General features: G+C 36.6%; 1 protein-coding gene across 4 annotated transcripts in view; it reads left to right on the top strand.

Annotated features, from left to right (window-relative positions):
- The first annotated feature begins 554 nt into the window (after nucleotides 1-554).
- The window catches only part of LOC132109239 (stromal interaction molecule 2-like), a 42,390-nt gene continuing 19,320 nt past the window's right edge, over nucleotides 555-23,624 (top strand). The window contains exons 1-3 of one of the 4 annotated variants that reach the window (XM_059515301.1): nucleotides 558-1,451; nucleotides 1,597-1,750; nucleotides 23,466-23,596. In XM_059515301.1, the coding sequence (XP_059371284.1) occupies nucleotides 1,609-1,750; nucleotides 23,466-23,596 (273 nt within the window). In that variant the 5' untranslated portion in view covers nucleotides 558-1,451; nucleotides 1,597-1,608. Of the gene's footprint in view, nucleotides 1,751-23,465; nucleotides 23,597-23,624 lie in introns of all 4 variants that reach the window. The other 3 variants (XM_059515300.1, XR_009424482.1, XM_059515299.1) reach the window with 3 other exon arrangements.

Raw genomic sequence — 23,624 nt, 5'->3', positions numbered from 1 at the left:
CATTGCAGCAGATACTGATTGTTTAAACATTTAAATTATTATTTTGTTTTCATTTGTATTGATTTGGTTTAAACAAGTTCATATAGACTATGATGTGGACTCTGGATCTTATGGTATTTGGGGTTAGCACAAATTTACAATATTACTGTCTACTGTATCAAATAAATGCAGCCTCTGTGAGCATAAGATAAATTTTACTGACCACCAGACTTTTTTATGGAAGACTTATATGTCTGGGTTCTTCATCCCTTGAACTATAGCCTATACATAATTTAAATCATAAAGCAAACAATACAGAAACAAACTAATAAATGCATCACTTTTAATAGCCTACTAAATCGTATGCACATCGTTTTATGTAGGAATATAAATAAATAAATAAATAAATAAATAAATAAATAAATAAATCATACTACTTAATCATCACCTATTATCTGCCTGCCTGCTTTCAACCGCGGTCTGCCTTTTCAAAGCTCAAGTCTCTCGCGCTCTATCAGCCAATCGGATTATGCCATGTTGGGACCTTTCAGCCAATCGCAGCCCACCGCGAGGAGGAAAACTTGGATGATTGTCTGGGTGTAAAGTGTTGCGTGTCACGATGGGAGAAATACAAGTGGGAAGTAATGAACAATAGAGCTGGCTATTTCCGGGAGGCGCCAACATTCCCGAGCAACTTTCGTGTTCTCATGTTGCGCATAGCGATAGTCAGCCAAACACATTGTTGTCGCACAAAGCCCATCCAGTTCACACTAGCAGCTGGTTTTGTGTCAGGAGAGTTTAAGCGAGCTCACCGAGTAGGGAGAATCAAACTGCCGGCGTCTTGTTGTCAAATGATTTGCATAAGGACTTCCGCCCCCTGAATTTAGTTTCTGCATCAACTGGCAAAGGCAGTGGGCAGACCCGAGCCCTGAAGTCAGGCGCAGTCATGCGGACTTGACATTTAAACTCGGTTAATATTTGGACATGAACGGCACACGCGTGTATTTCGGATGGTCCCGATGGATTTGGATTAAACGGCACACTGGGATCTGACACTTTCATTCTCAGAGGCGTTTACTATGCTGTATATCTGCCGGCTCTTGTGGTGGATATACATCGACTATTTGCTATTACGTCCAGTGTAGATCTGGAATATTGTATTGGACTCATTGGGGTATTCTGTTGCAGGAAAATGCGCGTTCTCATCTCCTCTCAAACAGGGGATTCCTCGCCTGTTTGCACATGTCTGTTTGGATCCTAAAGTAGGATATAGCCAGATCCTCCAACCCAGTCCAGGATCTGATGTCTATGCATGCTCTGATGTCTATTTCAATGTGTCATATTAGAAGAGTTGACCATCTCTTTTGGATGGAGTTTTACCTCGCGATTTTCTTTTGAGGTCTTGGACAGCTTGGATGCATTTTAAATCGTTGTTTGCCTTGGATTACTTCTTTTTTGGCTAAATTTTTCAGGTTGGATCTTCTCGTTTATTTCGGGTGTCTAAACTCGGTGTTTACTGTTACAATCACACGTTTCATTATTCTGATTCGTTTTGCCGATCCACTGGGTGAAAATACTGTGTGATCTTTTGTTGGTTTATTTATTGGTCGTTTAAAGCTTTTGCACACCATGACTTTCTTGTCCGGGGCAGTGGTTCTGTTGCTGCGTGGACTCGTCATCTCTGCGGTATTGGGCTTAGAGGGTTCATACACGAGTCATTTGTCGAACCGAGTCACTCCGGATCCAGCAGCAGTAGCTGTCGCTCCTACAGGTAAGACCTCTATATCATAATAAACTATGGATTTGATCAACCTGCGTTATTCTCTTTAGAAATTCCAGATAATGTCCAGATACTGTGGTACTCGAATGCTAGAGCTGTTTTTGATGAGTGCAAATCAGGGAATGTTAATAAGTCATTTCGCGGCACCGTGTGCCCTGATGGTATGCAGGTCTTTCCCAGCCTCACATCACTTCTGGATGATTCTAGAGAATTTGATGCTTTGCCTGTATGAGGGACTGCTTATGAAAGTGATGAAGGTCAGGACAGTTTTCACATGGAATCCCTGCTATTCCACCAATAAACGCCTGGCATGAGAGAGCAGGAGGAACCCCCTCCATACAGCACTGTCATCAGGCAGCACCTCTATGAAGGAGAAACCACCAGATGGGGTTTTCCATGGCCACTGGCTGATATAGGCCCAATGCCTTTGTAAATAGCTTAAATGAAACTGACACTCATACTACACAATATTCACTGAAGACCTTAAATAGTATACATTAACCATGCTTTTTATGGCAAGCTATTTTGACAATTATTCATTTAAACAATCTTTTTTTTAACTAGTGTTTTTTTCAGTTACTAATTAATAATATTGTAGTAAGTAGTATCTTTTTAAATTTTACTACTAACATATCCATTATTCTATCACTCTAATAGTGACTAGTGTCTGTCAAGTCTATCATTGGTAGGTTACTTTTAGTCATTAGTCACAATCCTAATAGTGCCAAATAACCATTTCACTAGTAACTAGCGCAAGGCTGCCCATTCAAACAGCATTTTTTATGTCAACTTCCAATATTTGTATTGTAAAATTAATGTTCATGATTATTTTAGGTATAAAAATATTTGCCAACAACCATGAGAGATACAACCCCTTTCACTGGCTGATGACAATACATTTTCAAATGTCCAAATATTGGCAGTTTATTTGTTGTGCCTGATTTACTGTATGTCTGTCACTATTGTACAAGGCTGTTCTTGTCACATGCAGGGTTGAGAATGTTGTTCCGGGCATTGTGTTGAGGGTTGCTCAATAAGATCTATAGTGTAGCCTGCTCTTTAGCTTTTTAGGGCCCTTTGAATTTAGAGATGACTTTATTACTGTGTGTTCAAATGGATGCATTTGATCCATAGAATGATAGCTGCTAGGACAGTACTTTAAATCCATATTTTAAATATCAAACAAATCATTTGTATCAATAAATAAATTGTGTTAGAAAAAATTGTACCAATACTGGAAGCGCATAATTCATAAACATACAGGACTGATGCAGTCAGTCAGTCTATTCTGGTTCATAACTCCACAGGTGTTTTCCCAATATTAGTCATGCCTTTAATGACAGTGGACAGTCTGGTCAGAGTGTTTGCTGAGGACACAGGGTGAGATAACCGATTGCAGTCTGTACAGAGCTATAAACTGCTCATATGATGAATGTAATCCAGATCTGTGGTCATACAGGAATGCAGACTTAATCGGAAGTTTAAATAACCTGCATGCAATTGGTAGTTGACTCATCAGAAATTAAAGGCCTCAGACAAATTGTTTCAGCTGTTGCCGTAGTTTAGTGCACTCTAATGGACACTCGATATGCATACTCGATTAAATACAGCAAGTGCACCATAGTTCCCAAGCTGCTACAGGCCCCTTGAATTAAGGAAACCCTTAATTATAACTCTTAAGTGTACCTTGAGGTATTCTTAACTCCGATTTTTCAATCAATGATTTGAGCCTTTACATAGTTTCAACGTTGGTCTTACCCTCTGGTATATGTAGTCCCATTTCAACCTACAGCATGTATAACAGTACAATTTAAACGGAAATGTATTTAACATTGACAACCCAGGCCCATTGGAAAAGCATGCTTGTGGTGACATTACTATGAAACAGATGTTCAGTTTCTTTTTGCAAGTTTTGTGACCCTTTCAAATTGAAATGTTCAGTTAGTGGTGCTAAAAGCGTGTTCAGTTTTGACAAAAACAGATGAATGTGAATCTGACAACATTTTAAGTTGTTTGTTACCATTCAGAAGTGAAATGTCCAGTGAGTGGTTGTAAAAAATTAATGCTGTATTGCAAGAATGTTGTACAACCTACACTAAAACCTATCCTAAACACAACCAATAGTGATAAAAAAAAGCAAATGTGAAATAAAGAGGCATTTGCTGAAGCAACCATTTGTTTCAATGAACCGTTTTATTGTGACTCTTGTTCCACGGGACTCATACCCAAGCTCTCTGCATCACAAGTGCAATGCTGTGGCAGGTGAAAGCAAGTTTACTACATTAGAAAAGCCAAACATATGGAGTTGATTATGTGTATTAGTTTACAAATATTCACAAAATTCTTAAAGTGTTCTAGGCAAAATGCTACTAAAGAATTTTGAGGTCATAACATAGAATTGCACAACGAAGTCTTATTTGATATTCTTTTCCTGCAATCATAGTTTATGTGAAAATGAATAACAGTTTTGGTGTTTTACTACCACAAGTGTTAATTTCAGCTGGAAAATACATTAAATTGTTTGTATAGGTAAGTTATTGGAGTAGTGTAATAATGTAGGTAGATGCATTATAGGTAGTCTATGTTGATCTTTGACACAATAAGACCTTATTACGGCCTTCTTTGGGAGTCGATTACTATCATCCTCCAAATGAGTCTCTACACGTTTATTATTAGGACATGGGAAATGAGAGGGCAGTGTGTTCAGTATTGTTATTCAGTCACTGATGAGTTTAGTTAAAGGGAAAGTTCACCCAAAAATGACAATCAAGTATTTTCCTTTTTTTTTTTTTAAATTCCATGGAAGTCAATGGCTACTGTCAGCTGTCTGGTTTCCAATATTCCTAAAAAAAAACAAAACAAAATACACATATATGTGTGTGTGCTCGACAAGAAAGAAGAAGTGGAGAGTAAGTACGGAACTGAGTAAGCTATCCTTTTGACTGTAAGTTAAATATGATCAGCAGTTGTATGAGTTTTATGGCATACGGCTTTAAACCTGCTAACTAAATATATAATTAAATATTTGTTTGGCAGGAATTCTGCCCATTTTCAGACTGATAAGCAGGAAGGTAGCAAAGGGAGTATTCAGATGCTGGCACATAGCATCTGTGTTGGCATGCATACTTGTGAATTGTGCTTTACTTATTCAATTATTGTATATGTGCAAGCATCACTGAATAACATTAAATAAAAGCTGTTAAACCTCAGCAGCAGGCCGCGAAAACAGGGAAAGTTGTAATCCAACTATAGGCAGATAAAACTGCTGAGTGACAAATTAAGTGCTTGTCTCAAAATGTATTTACACAGGCTGCTGTAAACTGTGTGTGTACTTTGAGTTCCCACTATATCAATATGGGTGCAGTCATCATGAGATACAACCTATTAGGAATATTTTGATTCCATGTGCTGCTTAGTGGGACACAGACAGGAGCTCTTAAAAAAAGAAAAAATCCTATAAATGCCCTAAACCCTGTAAAACTGGCAGCTGTGGTTGCCAGAATTTTACTGTACAAAATACAGTGATGATGCTACAAGAATTATACAATTTACAAGCATTTGGTAACTACTTTTACAGTCGCCGTGTATGTAAATAATTTCAATATACCATCCTATTATAGCTGTTAAAATCTGTTACTGTAAAATGCGCTGAAAATGACACAGGTGGACAATGGAAAGCCACATGATGACTTAAAGGCCATCAAAATTGCCCTTTAACATTGTTAGTCATGCAAAGACAAAACACCACAATTGTAACACACAAATGCACATTAACATAGAAACCATAATAAAATATTCTGAAAAAAAAAATGAAGACAAACAATTTACACAAATGTGATGGTTTGTACAGGTATGCAGGGAATGACCCATAGTTATAAGGTAATTACGGTGTTAAACATGCCTGTATTGTTTTTTTAAATAATATTTTCTTCTGTAAATTGTTGTGATTCACACATTTCACAAAATTAGATCTTTAAGGTAGTCTTTTTAAAATATCTTCTTTTTTTTTTACTGCAAGTGATAAAGTAACTTGCAATGAATGTAAACATGTTTTATTGGAGATTTATTTTTAATTCCTAATATTTTTGCATTGTATTCAAAGTTATGTTTGATTGTAGGGCTGTCAACGAATATTCTAAATTCGAATATGTATTCGAATAGTTTTAAAAAAACGAATTTCGAAGGTGAAAATTAATATTCGAATAAAAAAAAAAATGTGGAAAAAAAGGCCTGCGGTAGTAGAGGCGTGGTTGTCTGCTTTGCGAGTGGGCGCGCTAACGCGCCTGAGGGTTCAGGGACAGGTCACAGCCTCACAGGAGTCGCACTGTCTGGCACAGCATCACTGCTGAAAGTTGACGCGTCTTCATGGAAGATGCCAGCAAGTGCAGAGCCGAACTCGACCGCAGCAGAGAAAATGAGGTAAAATTGTTGACCCGCGAGATAAAGTTGAATGCAAGCTATTTAAGATACAGTTAGCAGTTAGCATACCATTCGACCACTAGCAACATGAGGTCACATCTCAAAAATGTGCACCCAAATGAGCATGGCATAATGTGTGGAACTCCAGCTAAACAGTCACGTCTTGACACTTAACGTTACTTTGCATCGCTCGCCGCAAGCACTTTGTCTGCAACACGACAAGAGGCCATAACGGATAAAATAATTTCGTTCATTTGTAAGGACATGAGACCGATCAGTATCGCGGATGGGGCACGCTTCGGGGAGTTCTGTCAAGCAATGCATCCGAGATTTGATTATTTATCGTTTCATGTCAAGGAAAAGTTCCATGTTTACCACAGCACATCTCGCTCGGAGCATTCAATGTCAGTTCTATATGCTGTTAAACTTCAATTAATATTAATAATATTTGTTTCAATCACTGAATGAAGCCTGCTATATTTGGGACAACAGTCGCGACCTTAAATTGCTTGCACAAAAATGTGTTTGTCCATTTAAACCATTATGCGCAGAGAACGTGAGGGTGAGAGAGTGTGAGGTCTGCAGTCTTGGCCATTAGTTGATTTCCTTGTTTTTGTGTAGGTAATACGTTGTCATATATGTTTAAACTTAAATAGACTATCTATACAAGTAGTTATGTCTCCTTGTATTTTTTTTGCCTGTTATTGACATAATGCGCCTCATTAATAACATGCGCTACCAGATGTTCGAATAGTTCGAATATTCGTGTATTTTTTAGAGGGAACATTCGAACGTCAATTTTGAGCAATTTTGACAGCCCTATTTGATTGCCATTGTTTATGATTTCAGTTTAAAATGCTAAATGAGAATTTGAGCTGTTTGATGCATGTGTAGTCGTGTGGCCATTCCTCTGGTGTTGTTGTGCTTCTGTATGTGTGTGTATGTTGGGAGTTTGACTTTAAGCTCTTTGCGAGTCAAACAGTCCTGCCGGAGTCGACCCAACAATTCACTTCCCATCCGGGCTGTGGTCACCATCGGTTGCTTTGCAGGATGCCACTGATAATATACATGTGTGTATTCAAGAAACAGTAAGAAAAAGGTAAAATTTCACCAGATGAAGAAGTAAATATAGAAAGGATTTAAGAGAAGGGCTTTAGTAGACCTGGCTTGTGTCTGTGTGAGTGGCATCTGTTAGTTAGGCTATTTGTTCAGTTAAGGGCTACCAATTGTAAGCACATTAATGAAGGAATTTCCTGTAGCACAGTTGACTATCATAACAAATGCCCTCTGAGTGAAAGGTTGATTGTGTTTGTTTCTGTCAGATCATTTAAATACACATCGTCTTAGAGGCTTAGATGAATTTGTTTATGTTTGTGTGCCTTTTTAGTCTCTGTCCCATGCTAAATGATGAGAGGATGAACTGGTCACTTCAGGCCATGCTGCAATATTTTAAATGAAAGCTTTTTCTTTCTTCACTTTACCATTCTAAAATGTGTTTGTAGCCGATTAGTGTTACTCTGTTTCAGTAGTGTCTACGGGTTATTTGCAATCAGCTTAAACTGTAAAACTCTCACCATCCTGGTTGAGATAGTCTATTGGAATATAAGTTTGTTTTTGAAATGCTCTGTTGTTTAATCAGGAATCATTAATCCGTTTATAAACTGTCATAGCTCTCCTAAAAATTAATCTCTCGTCACTTATTCACCCATAGGAGCTCTGATAAGGAGGGATGACTGAACTGGTTGTCATGTCAAGAATATTGGTAACCGGACGGTGCTGGAGACCACTGATGTCCATTATATGGACAAAAAAGACACATTGAGCCATTTCTCAAAATATCTTATATGTTTCACAGAAGTAATAAAGTCATACAGGTTCGAGATGACATGAGGGTGAGTAAACGATGAGAGAATTAACTTTTTTGGGGAACTGTCCCTTTACTAATTCATTCCCTATTTGCATTTTCAGAAAGATGAGACACTTTATGAGACTGCCAAAATAATTTCTCTCACTTTTTATCACCCCTCTATCTATTTACAAGGCTAAATCAGATAAGATTATCTAACAGATACAGTAAATACTAACTTAGAGATATTCTTGTGAACATGGTTGTCCGCACATTTAATTTTGATGCGTATTTTGACTGTTTAGCTTCTCAACAAACAAACCTCCTCTTAGAGGGACACACTGTCCTTGAAGTATGAGTCTAGGAATTCTTTTTCTGTGTTTGTCTTCTTCTCTCTTTCTAGACAGAGATATTATCATTACATAAGTCTGAAGTAGAAAGAAGGCATCGATGTCAAAGCTGCCTTTCACATATTATGTAGGCTGGTCAATAGTATACAGACTTGTAATGCAACATTTTTGTAACTTGTGTAACTGTGTTGGAATAGTTAGGATTGACGATAACATAACCAATGAAAACCGAAATGTTGAATAACAAAATTACAAGGGCGTTGTATGTTCCTGTCTCTGTTGACTGGAGAACAGCAATAGAATTCATCTTTAGATGTTGCCATTGTATGTGTACTCCATGCCATAATGTTTGTCATTCTCTAAATAGTTCCTTATCAGGACAGAAACTGCTTGCGAAGTTCACAGAGGTGGAATAAATGCATTTCCATAAATGCTGAAATACTGTTATGACACAAAGGCATCATGCTCATTCAGACGTGATGGATCAGGATGTAAACACGGATCATCTTTCTTAATAAACAAAAGGTGTAACACTACAGTAGACTGTCCAGACTTGAACCTACTTCAGCTGGTGCATGGTACCCTCTGTGACACAAATGACTAAAATGTAAATTTATACAAGGTGATATACAAAGGTGAAGTGATGAATTGAAAAAAGTTATAAAATGATAAATTATTGTTCAGTATTTATTGTATTGTATACATACTTGTGTTTGTGTGTGTGTGACAAAAAGTAGCTTTTTTTTTTATTCTTGTTCAGACTGGAACATTTTTTTTGTTGATTTATTAAAGTAATTTTTGCCCTCAAATACATCATTAAATAAAAGCTGAACATTTATATTTATAATAATTGAATATATCTGTGCACATTACTATTTTGGTCACACTAGTGACCAATTCTCATTAACTAACTATTAACTACAATTTTTGCATCAATAAACTCCTAATTTGCTTTTTATTACTTATTAATTTGTCTGTTAATCTCTTTATTTGGTCTGAATAAAAGGAACTCAATTGCAAAAAAAAAAAGGAAGCAATTGTTTTCCATAGACAGTCTCAAAACAAATAGAGCTATTAAGCGATTAGTTTTATTGCTTGTTGAGCTGATACGAAACAAGGAGCGTGGTCTGGCTCTGGAAGCAGTATCGGAGTATTCCTGATACAAGGCTGAAGTGGGTCAGAGTTGGTATGTTATAGGTCTGCATATATGCAACCTTGTCACTTTAAGTGCAAAACATTAAAGCACAAACACTACTCTGCAGCCGATTCGAAAGATTTAATCGGTAACGTCAATCTCAGTCTTGATAGCATTGCTAGCACATCATGATAAATAGCATTACTGCTGGTCACAGTTGGATCCCTTTACTCATCAGTGGATCTATTTATGATTTTTCTAAAGTCTGAACTCTTCTTGACAGGAGATCGTGTGATTGAGTTGACCAGTGAAATATGCTGTGTGGCCAGGTTTGTGATTAATTGCTTTGAGTAGTGAAAGAATGCTCTTTGAACAGAACAGGCTGCACAGAAAAGCCTTTAAGGGAGAGTTCATGCAAAAACGTCATTTACACACCCTAATGTCATTCCAAATTGATGACTGTCTTACTTCTGAATGTTCGGATCCAAACAACATTGCACCCCACTGTCATTGTATGGACAAACCCTTTTGAAAAAGAACTGTGCTTAATTGTATTGAATTCAATGTATTTTTACTGTATTTCCAGATAATATAATATTGATAAAATATAAGGCCTCTTAGATGTACTTAAAGTTTAGAGTATATTTTAGATCACTGTTTTTCAATCTTTAGTCATGCTTTAAAGAAGTACACTTTGATCTGTTGACTAACTAAAGCATGTAAATACATTTCTTTATTATAATATTAATGGAAGTGTTCAAATGTACCACGTGACATTACAAACATATTTAAATAGATGACACAAGTTTAAATAGAAATTACATTAAATTAGGGCCTACATTTTAAACATTATGGTCACACTTTATTTCAGGGTCCAATTCTCACTATTAACTAACCATTAACTATGACCTTTACCTCAATTAACGCCTTATTTGCTACTTATTAATAGTTTATAAGGTAGTCGTTAAGTTTAGGATTATGGATGTCATGCATTATATGTACTATATAAGCACTAATAAAAAGCCAATATGTTAATAATAGACATGCTAATAAGCAACTAGTTATTAGTGTAAATTGGACCTTATACTAAAGTTTTACCAACATTATGCTTGTCAGTACATTCAGCATTGAACCATATTTCAAAGTAATTATGAAATTATATGTAAAGGTGTGCTTAAATTCTACTTAGGTGGGTCAAAAAGCACTCTAATTGCAATAAATGTAAACTATAATACAGTTTCATTTAAATAACATGCAGTCGAGTGTCTCAAAACATTACATCCGCTTCCACAGAAGAAAGAAAATCATACAGGTTTGAAAAACCATAAGGACGAGTCAATGATGACAGAGGTTTACATTTGTCTTCCACCGTAATTTACCGAACATTTTACACACTACATTTCCTGTCTGTTAGATTGGTAATTATTTGAACAAGTATTTATTAAGGAAATTGAAGTTACATTTTAGTTTAATTTCTGCTATAACATATCACATTCACAAGCACAATACCATCAAAAGACAACTGATCACAGTCTAAACTTGAATGCTAGGACTAGATGTCATAATCTAGACTGCCCTGAAAGCATTTCTGATGACCTGATCATGCTTTCCGATTAGATCTAATGGAATATAGTCACACATGTCTGCTCAGATGGAACACTAGATGCCATCAATTCCTTTGGTTACTCAGTCACAGTTTGGGAATATCCTGCATGTCTGCTTTCTGCTGTCATCACAAGATTATGACCTAGACATGGTTCTCACTTGGGGTAATACATTGAACCCCTCGGAGTTTATACTAGTTCACACAGACACAAACACATGCTTCTGTTATGTTCTAGAGCTTTCAGACCAAACAACTCAATGATTCAATTGAAATTAAGGTAGTTTGTTAGCAACCAAGACTAGGTTTATATACTACTCTTTATGTGAAGAATGTGTGAGGTTAGGTTAGCCATGCAAAACACACCGCCATGGTACTAGGCTGCTGTGGATTGGCTGTGTGGTAAGGTTTTTATAGTGCATTTCTATACATTTGTGGGGCTTTTCTGGTTGTTCAAGTGGTTACTCAACACTCTCAAAAAAGGTTCTTCATTGGCATCTGTGTCTCTATGAAGAGCCTTTCCATGTAACCTTTACATTCCACAGAAGGCTCTTTATCGTTGGATTTTTAAAAGGTAGACTAGAGAAAAAATGGTTCTTTTCAGTGACCGGTACTTTGGGGAACCAAAACAGTTATTTTGTGACATCACTGTGCAAACCCATTTTGAAGTCTGCATTAAGGCAGTCTCCAGAGGACTGTCTACTCTATGGGATCCTCGTGAATAAAGCAGTTAAGATCCACATAATTGCCCACACACACTCATGTGTCCCTGATGGGACTACAGTTTTTGTTGTGCTTATCGTAGACCAGAAATGCCTCTTTTGAGAGTAACATGGAAAGGGTAATGTTTTAATTGAACTGAAACAATTCTCTGAAATCCTGCATCATCCATCATCTGGTATGTCAGTTCATGCAGAGAACTGTGCCCAATGGAGATTTATGTTACTTCATTGAGCTGGACTGTGCAGCAAGTTTGGTGCCATTTTTTCTAGAACTGAAGGAGTTATCTGCTGCATGTGGCTGTGTTATAAAGGGGTTACTTGTCATTTATAATCTGTACATACTAGCTGATTTCACAAGGTAATGGGCACATTTTGGAATATGTGCTGACTGGTATAAATGCACTTCAGTGAAATTACCCATTTTGTAATGACACGAGAATCAATGAAAGTGCAAACAAAATCAGCATGGACAGGTAGTGAGCCATGTAAAGAGAAATAAACATCCTTTCGTCCGTTTATTTGGCTCATCACCACCTGGCAATGTCGTTATAGAAGGATATTGTTTGCACTTCTTATCAATTTTCTTGTGACATACTGACATACTGTACAAACTTATGCTGCCCATACTTTACACATGGTTTTCCGAGTCGTCAGATCGCTTTACCTTTCACACTATACGACTGTTTTGGGTTTCATGAAGTTGCTTTGGTTTGCACATTACACAACAGATTGGCGACTGTGGGTCACACATTACACAATATTTCACAAGGAAGATTCCCTGACAACATCACATTTTGTGGTACGTGATGACGCAATATTGATTCTGGCTCGAGACTGGAATTCCTCCGAATGTAAATGGAACAAAAGAAGCTTGTGATCCAGGTTATGTGTGTGTGCTGATTTGCTGAGGAAAAAAACAACAAAAAAACAATCATGGTCCCTTATTGGCTGTATAGATTGTCATCTGCATCATTTCCAGTCAAAACACATTTCAAACTAGAAGAGTTGCAAACAAGTCTAGATATGTCAGCCTGCTAAAAGTGTTTCAGGTACTGGCACTGGTGCACAGATGCATAGGCGCTTCTCTCAGATTGCATCTTTGATAGCTAACAGTATATGATCATCACTCACTTAAACAAGCATTGATTAGGCTCAGATTTGAAACTTTTGTCTGTGATTTCTAAAAAACTGTTGGCAAATGAAATTCGGGCCTAAAAACAAATAGCGGATGTGTGAATGCATCTGTTAATTTGAATTCAGAATGTCAAACTGGATTTTGTTTTTGAAATAAATTTTTACTTTTATTCAGCAAAGATGCATTAAATTTGATCAAAAGTGACAGCAACATTTATAAGAAGAATTTTTTATTTTTTATTTTTATAAATGCTGTTCTTTTGAACTTCCTGTTCATCAGAGAATCTTGAAAAAATCATGGTTTCTACAAAAATATTAAGCAGCACAGCTGTTTTTAATAATGATTTTAATACAAAATGTTTCTTGAGCAGCGATTTACCATATTTGAGTGATTTCTGAAGGATTATGTAACACTGAAGACTGGAGTAATAGCTACTGAAAATTCAGCTTTGCCACCACATTAATACATTTTATTTTAAAATATATTAAAATGAAAAAAAAAAAAGATATATAATAATAAAATAAATGCAGGCTTGGTGAGCACAAGAGAATTCTTTCAAAAACATAAAAAAAGCTTACAAAAGTATGAACATTATTGTGTGACAGATACATGTGTATGAATATTATTACAAATATTTGATTACTACTACTGTGATATCACATTAGACATTAGAAGACCATTAAATGGCATCTAGAAATAACTGTGTGTTATATGTATGATTATTTGTAAAGAAAAAAAATAAATCAATTATTAAAAAACTAGACTTACAGTTTATAGTTTCTTTTTTTTTCTCTCCATTTTCAACTTTCATTTTAATTCTACTTCATTTCTACCTAAAATTCAAATTAGGATTTTGCATACTGTTTGCTAATTCAATTCAAATTCAATTCAAATTCTTGAATGCATCTGCAGTTTCAGTGGACTTCCCAGTTCCTTTCTAAATGCCTCATAACCCGGATGATTTGTGATTGTAATATATTTAGAACGATATAACAGGTATCACATTGGGGAGCCTGACATGCCATATGCATAGCTGTGACATCTGTTGGCATGATGATAAAGAGGGAATGACATGAAGGTGCTAAGACCCACTACAGAGCAGAATATACATTAGTCCAGCTGTGGTCCCTAGTTTACATGCCCTTGATCTACCACACTCCTTTACACGCAGTTCACATGCATATGGGGACTAAAGTGAAAGTGAGCTTGGCTTGGTGTAATTTCTCCTGCTTTCCTCTACTAAAGGTCAGGTTACAATAGTCTCTGTTCATGCTTCTCTGTTTTTATAATCATTTTGCAAGTGATGAAATCAGATCTGTTTGTTCAAACGTCTGTATCAGGTTTATTTAAATTGGTTGCTTTAGTAATGATGTAAACGTCAGACATCAACGCGATACCAAGACACTTTCACAGACAACACCGGAGAGTAGCTGTCTGTATTAAAAGATTGGATGGAAAATGGGCCACAGTTCATGCTGACAGCTTGCCTTGGTGTTAAAGCAATAGTTCATCCAAAAATAAAAATGTACTCATTCCATCCAAGATGAGTTTGCTTGAACAGGAAATTTAGCATTATATCCTTTGCTCACTAATGGATCCTCTGCAGTGAATGGGTGCCGTCAGAATGAGAATTCAAACATCTGATGAAAATCACAGTAATCCACAAACAACTGACATGACTCCAGTCGCAAACAAATCCACTTTTTAACTTTTGCTTGCAGCTAAAATATAAAAGTCCTCCGTCCATAATATTGCTTTCTTCAGTGAAAGAAATTAACTCAAAAATATACACAGATCCGGTACAGCACAAGCAAAAACTGTGTTTTGATGAGGACATCATAAAGGATTTGTTTCTTACAAATATGCAGCTTTTCACTCCATAAGACGTTAATTGATGGATTAAAGGCATGTGGATTACTTGTTGATGTATGTTTTTTTAATCAGCTGTTTGAACTCACATTCTGATGGCACCAAATTCAAGTGATGCTAAATTTCTCCATATCTCTTCTGATGAAGTAACAAACTTGTCTACAAATGGCATCGGGTGAGTACTTTTTAATTCTCGAAGCACATGAGAGAACATAAAGACAGAGACATTTTACACATTCATGCTTATGCATTTTGGTCCAAAACCACTGACTTGTTCACTCAGTCACTCTCCCTCACTTTTAATTAATTAATTAATCAATCCTGTTTTGACTGCAGAAAACTAAAATGTTAAGCACTTCAGAGAGAATGTTTTAATGTAGTTGGGTTTAAGGCAGATTCATATGAATGACATGTATTAGGAAAGCTTGAAGTAGTGCGGAGTAGTGAGGAGATGATGAAGAGATATTTTGGATGAAAGGAATAGCGGCAGCCTCTCATTTCAGGGACTTTCCCTCTTCAGGGTCAGAGAGAGAGGGAGAGAGAGAGTCTTACATCTTCACTTTGCAAAGAAGTCTTTAGAAGGGGGTGTGTTCTATGAAGAAGAAAAAAATAGCTGTCACTTCTCTGTCACTAGGAAAACAGCCAGCTCAAAAAACATTGAAAGCATAGTGAAAAAGGAATGTCACATTTGCACACTGTTTTTTTTATTTCTAACTTCAATGAGTACCTCTCAGCACTTCTTCTACAGTAGGCAAAATGACAAAGAGATCACTTTCTCTTTTAACAGACCCAGTATTTGTCAAAATGTTTGCTTATGCTTTACGCCTTTTTCTGTTTCTGTTTCCCTTTTCTTTATTGAAATGTATCTCCAATTCTAGTAAATGCTGTCCTTTTCTTTATATTCAGCAAAGAATCCTGAAAAAAATGTATCATGTTGTCCACAAAACTATAAAGCAGCATAATTGTTTTCAACAATAATAAATTGTAAGATGTTAAGTTTCTTGAGCACCAATTCAACATATTAGACTGATGTCTGAATACATTTCGACTGGAGTAATGGCGGTTTAAAATTCTAGTTTGCCATCATTAGATTAAATTACAAAGTAAAAATGAATTAAAAACCTTACTGACCCCAAATGTTTGAATGGTAGTGTAAATGCACATTAGCATTAGCTAAACAAAAGCTATATTCTTTTTAAGCAGTGCTTAGTGACAAATAGTAAATCAAGTCACCTTTTTTGGTGATTTTACTTTGCATTGTGGGTAAAGTGGGCTGTAGTGCTAGATGAGTCAGCGTGGGCTTTGAGGTTAGTGGTAATCCTGCTCTTCAGGCCCTCCAAAAACAGGTGTGTTCTCAAGGGCTGCTTATCCGGCTTCACAGACTGCTAGAGTTACACATTCTGTAGCTGTGTTGTTATGTGCTGCGCTTCCGCTCTAGATCTGTTCAGCTAATTGATTGTGGATAGATTGAAGGCTCAATTATTCCAGTTGCGCATTAGATGTGGTCTAAGGTTAGATCCATCGTACTCTGATGTCACCCTTGTGGACAGTGAGCGAGGTGTGTGCTGCCATAACATGCTGAAATACCATTTGTGCTACAGTGGAGATCATCAGTGAATTCGTTCTACTCCAGAAACACCTTTTAACTGTTGTACCATCTTTACCTTCTCAATCTCATTAAAGCTGTCAATGGATTCTTGCTGATGAAGTCATTGGATGAGTGGCAAAACTTTTTCAGCAACTGGAAAATAAAGCCCAGATGCTCTTGGTGAAAATTTGATCAGAAATCCATGGATGTAAACCTTTTGTAAAGATGAAATGGAAATTTAAAAATGGAGTAAAACTGTGCACAGATTTGGAAAGGTCTGGTTGTGGCAGTGTAGTGGAGCTGTACCACGCTGCTGTTGTTGATCATAGCTGATGTCTTTCCCTGCTTAACTGCTAAAGTCATGTTTGTGGTGGCGGCATTCTAGAGAACCTGTAGGAGAGCTCACAGGAAGTGGTTCCAAACAAACAGGAAGTCACAGTTTTAAAACAAGAAGTTCAGAGCGTTGCCTAATGCCTACTCAGAATATTCATGATGACTCTGTTTCGAGAAGTCAGATTAATATAGAACTGTTTGACTAGAGTTGTCTCTCTCATGATAATTACTGTGGAAATATAGTGCCAAAGTCAACCTAAATGCAAATATCACAGTAACCAAATGCTTTCATTGCAGACAAATGTTAACCATACATTTGATTTTATATAGTCTGTAGTTTATATAGTCAGGCCTATTTCTTGTTTGCCCTACTTTATTTCAGTATGACACCATTCGACACTCTGTTCACAGTTCTAACTGTACAGGTTTCCTCTAATGCGTGCAAACACAAGTAACACCTTAAACCAGCGGTTCACACATTGCAACTCACTTTTTAGACTATTGCTTGTTGGGTCATATGACCTCAAGTTGTGCCACTCAGTGCAATATTTTAAACGTTTATAAGACTAAATCTTACAACCATTGATGTTGCACATAAAAAGAAACAAGTTCAGCTAATTGACACAAACAAGTGTATTTTTTTCCTTTCTTTTTTTGATATTGAAACTGAAAATTGTTGTGACATATTGTGCTTCTTTAAATGTAAATGCATTAACTTTATAGCTAGCTGGAGATGAATAATCTTGAACGCATCAGTTGTGAAGGGTTGGAATTGAATAAACAACAATCATATGCTGTCATTTTCCATAAATTTCCAGCTGTTATCATACATTAAAAACCTATGTATATATATATGTATATATATATATGTATATATGTATATACATATATATATGTATATATATGTATATAGAAACGATTGAAGGCGTCATAGTTGGGTAAGCTTCTGTCGCAGTGAAGGGGGGACTTTTTTGCATTCCCATTTGCTCAAATAGCAAAGGAAAACTCCACGACAGTGTTTTCAGGTCTTTTAAAAATAGAGACATTGACGGTGCAAATCAGAAGAGAGAATGATGTGGTTTTTTTTTTGTGTTTTCTTTTTTTTTTTTGTAATTTGAAGCAAAGGTGAGTGTTAAAAAATGTAAGTATATTTATAACACAAATACAGTCGTGGCCAAAAGTTTTGAGAATTACATAAATATTGGAAATTGGAAAAGTTGCTGCTTAAGTTTTTATAATAGCAATTTGCATATACTCCAGAATGTTATGAAGAGTGATCAGATGAATTGCATAGTCCTTCTTTGCCATGAAAATTAACTTAATCCCAAAAAACCTTTCCACTGCATTTCATTGCTGTCATTAAAGGACCTGCTGAGATCATTTCAGTAATCGTCTTGTTAACTCAGGTGAGAATGTTGACGAGCACAAGGCTGGAGATCATTATGTCAGGCTAATTGGGTTAGAATGGCAGACTTGACATGTTAAAAGGAGGGTGATGCTTGAAATCATTGTTCTTCCATTGTTAACCATGGTGACCTGCAAAGAAACGCGTGCAGCCATCATTGCATTGCATAAAAATGGCTTCACAGGCAAGGATTTTGTGGCTGCAAAGTCATATTCTCAGATGAAGCCCCTTTCCGATTGTTTGGGGCATCTGGAAAAAGGCTTGTCCGGAGAAGAAAAGGTGAGCACTACCATCAGTCCTGTGTCATGCCAACAGTAAAGCATCCTGACACCATTCATGCGTGGGGTTGCTTCTCATCCAAGGGAGTGGGCTCACTCACAATTCTGCCCAAAAACACAGCCATGAATAAAGAATGGTACCAAAACACCCTCCAACATCAACTTCTTCCAACAATCCAACAACAGTTTGGTGAAGAATAATGCATTTTCCAGCATGATGGAGCACCGTGCCATAAGGCAAAAGTGATAACTAAGTGGTTCGGGGACCAGAATGTTGAAATTTTGGGTCCATGGCCTGGAAACATCCCAGATCTTAATCCCATTGAGAACTTGTGGTCAATCCTCAAGAGGCGGGTGGACAAACAAAAACCCACTAATTCTGACAAACTCCAAGAAGTGATTATGAAAGAATGGGTTGCTATCAGTCAGGATTTGGCCCAGAAGTTGATTGAGAGCATGCCCAGTCGAATTGCAGAGGTCCTGAATAAGAAGGGTGTGACGAGTGGGGCGGGGCCGAGGGATATGGGAACACGAGTGAGGCCGGTGGAGTGATTGGGAAATCCGCTACACCTGTGACCCACCAACGGTCTTGAGTCCCACAGAGGAGATGGAAGGATATAAAACTGGAGCGACGACAGTGAAGGACGAGAGAGGACCAGGCCTGGGCTTTTAGTTGTGTTTTGGTTTTTATTTTGCGCGCATCAGTCGTCCGTGAGGGGCTGATGCGCTGTTTTGTGTTTATTTTGAATTATTAAATGTCGTTTGATTGTCCGCCGGTTCCCGCCTCCTTCTTCCCGATGATTATTAGAGTTGAATTCGTTACAGTGGCCAAAACACAACTAAAAGCCCAGGCCTGGTCCTCTCTCGTCCTTCACTGTCGTCGCTCCAGTTTTATATCCTTCCATCTCCTCTGTGGGACTCAAGACCGGTGGTGGGTCGCAGGTGTAGCGGATTTCCCAATCACTCCACCGGCCTCACTCGTGTTCCCACATCCCTCGGCCCCGCCCCACTCGTCACAAAGGGCCAACACTGCAAATACTGACTCTTTGCATAAATGCCATGTAATTGTCGATAAAAGCCTTTGAAAAGTATGAAGTGCTTGTAATTATATTTCAGTACATCACAGAAACAACTGAAACAAAGATCTAAAAGCAGTTTAGCAGCAAACATTTTGAAAACTAATATTTATGTAATTCTCAAAACTTTTGGCCACAACTGTAGACACAAGATTTATGATGCTGAAGACCATTGAAATGCATCATCACAGTCTGAAAAAAGTGTCCATTGAGATTTATCTTAGTCAACTTTCTGTGACCCCGAGCAATGTGTGAGTGTCAGTGTGGCCCTCGACATCCTGTCTTTATGTTAAAGTCACAGCATTTATGACTATCTCTACACATCATCTGCAAACACAAACGGATGGTGTGTGGTTCTTCTCCCTCTGATGACTGCTCTCTTTCCTCTCCTAGTGCAAACACTGATCTTCTTTGCTTATACGATCATAGATAAGTATCTGTTCTAATTAAGACTCTGGCTGTCTTTGCGTTGGTGGTTAGTCACTCATATCTTGAGTTTCAGCTTCTATCTGCACATTCCTATTGTAATGGTGCACAAGCTGTGTCTCCTTTTCTGGAAGTCTGAACTTTTCGATTGTGAGCTTTGTCAGATTTTGAAAAAAAAAAAAAAATATATATATATAAAAAGATAAGAGTATTTTAACACACACTTATGCAATGTCATAAGCAGAGGATTAAAGGTGCCCTGTACAATGATGAATAATATGCCTTTTTATGGAGGTTCAAAAAGATTGCTTTTCACCAACACGTGTCCAGAATTTTTTTCTTTCTATTTTTACACTCTTGTTATGATTTGCTCATCTTGCTGATTTGAAACTGGAAGCTTAGAAATTCTGAAAAAAAAAATCAGGCCAAGATGTGTGAGTAAAACAGGAAATGCAGTTTCTGCTGTGTAGAACCAGTTTTTGATTAAATAACATTTTGTGTTCAGGGTTTTCCAAAATTGGCTTCGCAAACCCTTGAAGGTATGTGAGGGTATGCAGTGGGTTCTTAAGTTATTATTTATTATTAAAGTAATTGAATAATAAATGAACAAATAATTGATTAAATAATAAAAATATAAAAACAAGTACATAATAAAAAATGCATAATAAAAAGCTAAAAAAGGTTTACATGCATGTCAACATCATTTACCTGTCATTAACCTACAGCAGAGAACTGTAAACTCATTTTATGCCAATGTTAACTTAAAATCTGGGGGTAAAGTAAACTTAAAGTAAATATTTTATCTTAAAGTGGTTTCACTGACAAAAAAGTAGTAAATCCCTGAACTGTACCATTAGAAGGTGGATACATTTGTTTATAGTTCATAAATCCATGGATCAGATTTAAAGGCTTTTGAACATTTAAAGCATGGTGATATCACAGCATTATTACTTTAATTTACTTTATCTCAAAGGCATGATGAATATTGTTTTGGGAAAGAGGACATTTGAAATGTGAAAGAAAAGGTTTAGACCTATGTTTTATCTTGCTACTTGGAATAGGAATAGATGGAAGGTTTAAATAGTCAATAAGTTGTCTACTTATTTAAAATTATGCTGTGAATTTGTTAAGTATTCCAGAAAGTACCCACAACATTTTATTGGAACATTATTCAATTCATATTTCAGTGTCATTGGTACTTTTTTGTCACATCTTTAATATTGGTGACTGTTTTACGGTAGCCCACCAGCTCCTCTTGGTTTGTACATTCATAAACTGTTGAGTGCTCACATCTCTAATTCTTTTTCTCTCCTGCGATGAATGAACACACACTTACATAAACACAGTTTCCGACCTGACATGCTTCCTCCGATGCTGACGTGTGTGTTGAGAGTGTTTCAGCAGTGTGACCGCTCCTGTAATCTGTAATCAGATCTCTCACAATATGCATTTACTTTAAACTCCACTTCATTCTTGCAATTCTGTAATTACCAGTTAGATTAAAGGGGCCGCACAACTTTGAAAAAAAGGTTTCCATTTTGAACTTTTTAAGGGTTGATTATTGTGCAAATATGTCCCTTGGAGCATACAAGCTGTTCTGCCAATAAAGGTACAATTTATATATATTTTTTTCCTGAGAGTGTAACAGCATACTTATTGTTATATTTTTAATGATAATAAAAAAGGGCTTGAAGATTGTTTGAGTTTCTTTCTTCTTGATATAGAATGTTTGAGCAAGTGCCAGTTCATCTTTTCTCTGTAACTCATTACTTCAGCCTCTGTCATTTAAAACGTTTGTGTATGTGCGTGTATTTCTCGTGGAAGCCTTTACTGTTCTTTGTCATTTAGATAAACCACTTCCTGACAACTGGAAACAAAAATCTATTTATAACTTTGCATGTCCTAATTTTACACTCACTCACTTTGTTCTCCAGAACTATTTTTGCTACGTTTATTCTCCCCCTCACAGTGTCACTTCCTGCCACATGCTGTGTGTGCTAAGGGAAGCTTTGTAGTAAGTCGATTAATGTTACTTGACCTGCACATCATCGGCAGTCTTTTTGTTTTCTTTACTAATCTGAATATGCTGTTGAAAGTTTTCTCTGTTTTTATTCACTTGATCAGTGTCACTAATTTTGTCACAAAAAATGTTTGTATCATCATTTTTGTTTTCGTTTTTTACAATCCAGAAACATTATTTTCGAGGTTTGATACGAATCCAAATTCAGTTTGCATGATATCCAACATTTGTAATTGTTAGGCATTTCTTCTTGCCACAGTGTTCCTGTGATATTACCCATCAGCACAAGTGAGTTCTATGCAAAAAAAAAAACACATGGAAATGAGTGTGGACAGCGACATCTGGTACACAAATATGATTATGCAATCAGATGGGGGAACACATGCAAAACAAGATGCAAATACTAAGAAAAGACCTTCTTTTGTTTTTGTTTAGCAGCATTTTGAGGTTGTTCAGCCATACAAGCAAGGGCTTCAGTCACTTTCATCTGTGATACAGTAGCTTTCTGCTTTTTATTCAGTTAGAGTTTTTGGTTACACTTTATTTTAAGGTTACCTTGTTACACTGTAATTACACATTTAAGTAATGAGTAATATTAATTAACTACATGTACTTACTTTATTATTGGGGTTTGGCTTAGGGTTACTTGCATGTCAAGTCAAGTCACCTTTATTTTTATAGCGCTTTAAACAAAACAGATTGTGTCAAAAAAATGAATTGTAATTATGCATAGTAAATTGTTATTATAATAGTATGCACATGTAACGTGTAACAAGGACACCTTAAAATAAAGTGTTTCTGAGTTTTTCAAATCTTAAGATTCTATTAAAAAATACTTGCATATAAAATATTATGAATGAAATAAAAGGCTTGTTGTTGGTACTTCGAGCACACGTTCATCACTGTTTCTTATCACACTTTTAAAAAGTGCGCTTTGTCATTTCAAATGAAATATTTTACTTTAAAGTACATTTTAAATCATGTTTTCATATTCATTCATTATTATCTAAAGAAGTATTTATATAATTAAATATGTGGGTCTTTTTTCTGTCTAATGTCTCTGTCCATGGGAAAATGTTCCTGGGCTCCTCAGTGATGTGTGATGTTTCATCCAATCAGGGGTCTTTTAGGGTAATAGTTTTGTTAAAACTGGATTGATTCTTCTTTCTTCGCACGTCTTCTCTTAAATAGATAAATATTCTCATTTCAACAGCCTGCAACCTAATAAGTGTGTCAAGCACACCACTGTAAACAGAGCCTCTCACACATACAGACAGTTAGACAGGATAAAAACTTGATGAGTAGTATTATCATTTATTAATCAACAATAGAAAGTCTTGTTGACAGGCATTTAAGGCCTGAAAATTGCCATAAAATAATAATGATCGTAAATCATTTGTCTGGATATGCAATAAACTTGAACTACATAGAAAAGCATACGTTTAAAGCAGAGTTTAATTGTGTAGATGGATAAAGGATAATTTTGTGTCTCTCCCTGCAGACCCGTGTTTGACAGTCATCCCTCCATGTATAAATGAAGCCGACCGCTTCAGTTTAGAGGCGCTTCGTCACATTCACAAGCAGCTAGATGATGACAACGATGGAGGAATTGAAGTGAATGAGAGTGTAGAGGTGAGCATATATTGTTTAGACCTGGAGA

Source organism: Carassius carassius, chromosome 2 (assembly GCF_963082965.1).
Source record: "Carassius carassius chromosome 2, fCarCar2.1, whole genome shotgun sequence".
Taxonomy (NCBI): domain Eukaryota; kingdom Metazoa; phylum Chordata; class Actinopteri; order Cypriniformes; family Cyprinidae; genus Carassius; species Carassius carassius.
This window is presented reverse-complemented; position numbering and strand designations above follow the sequence as displayed.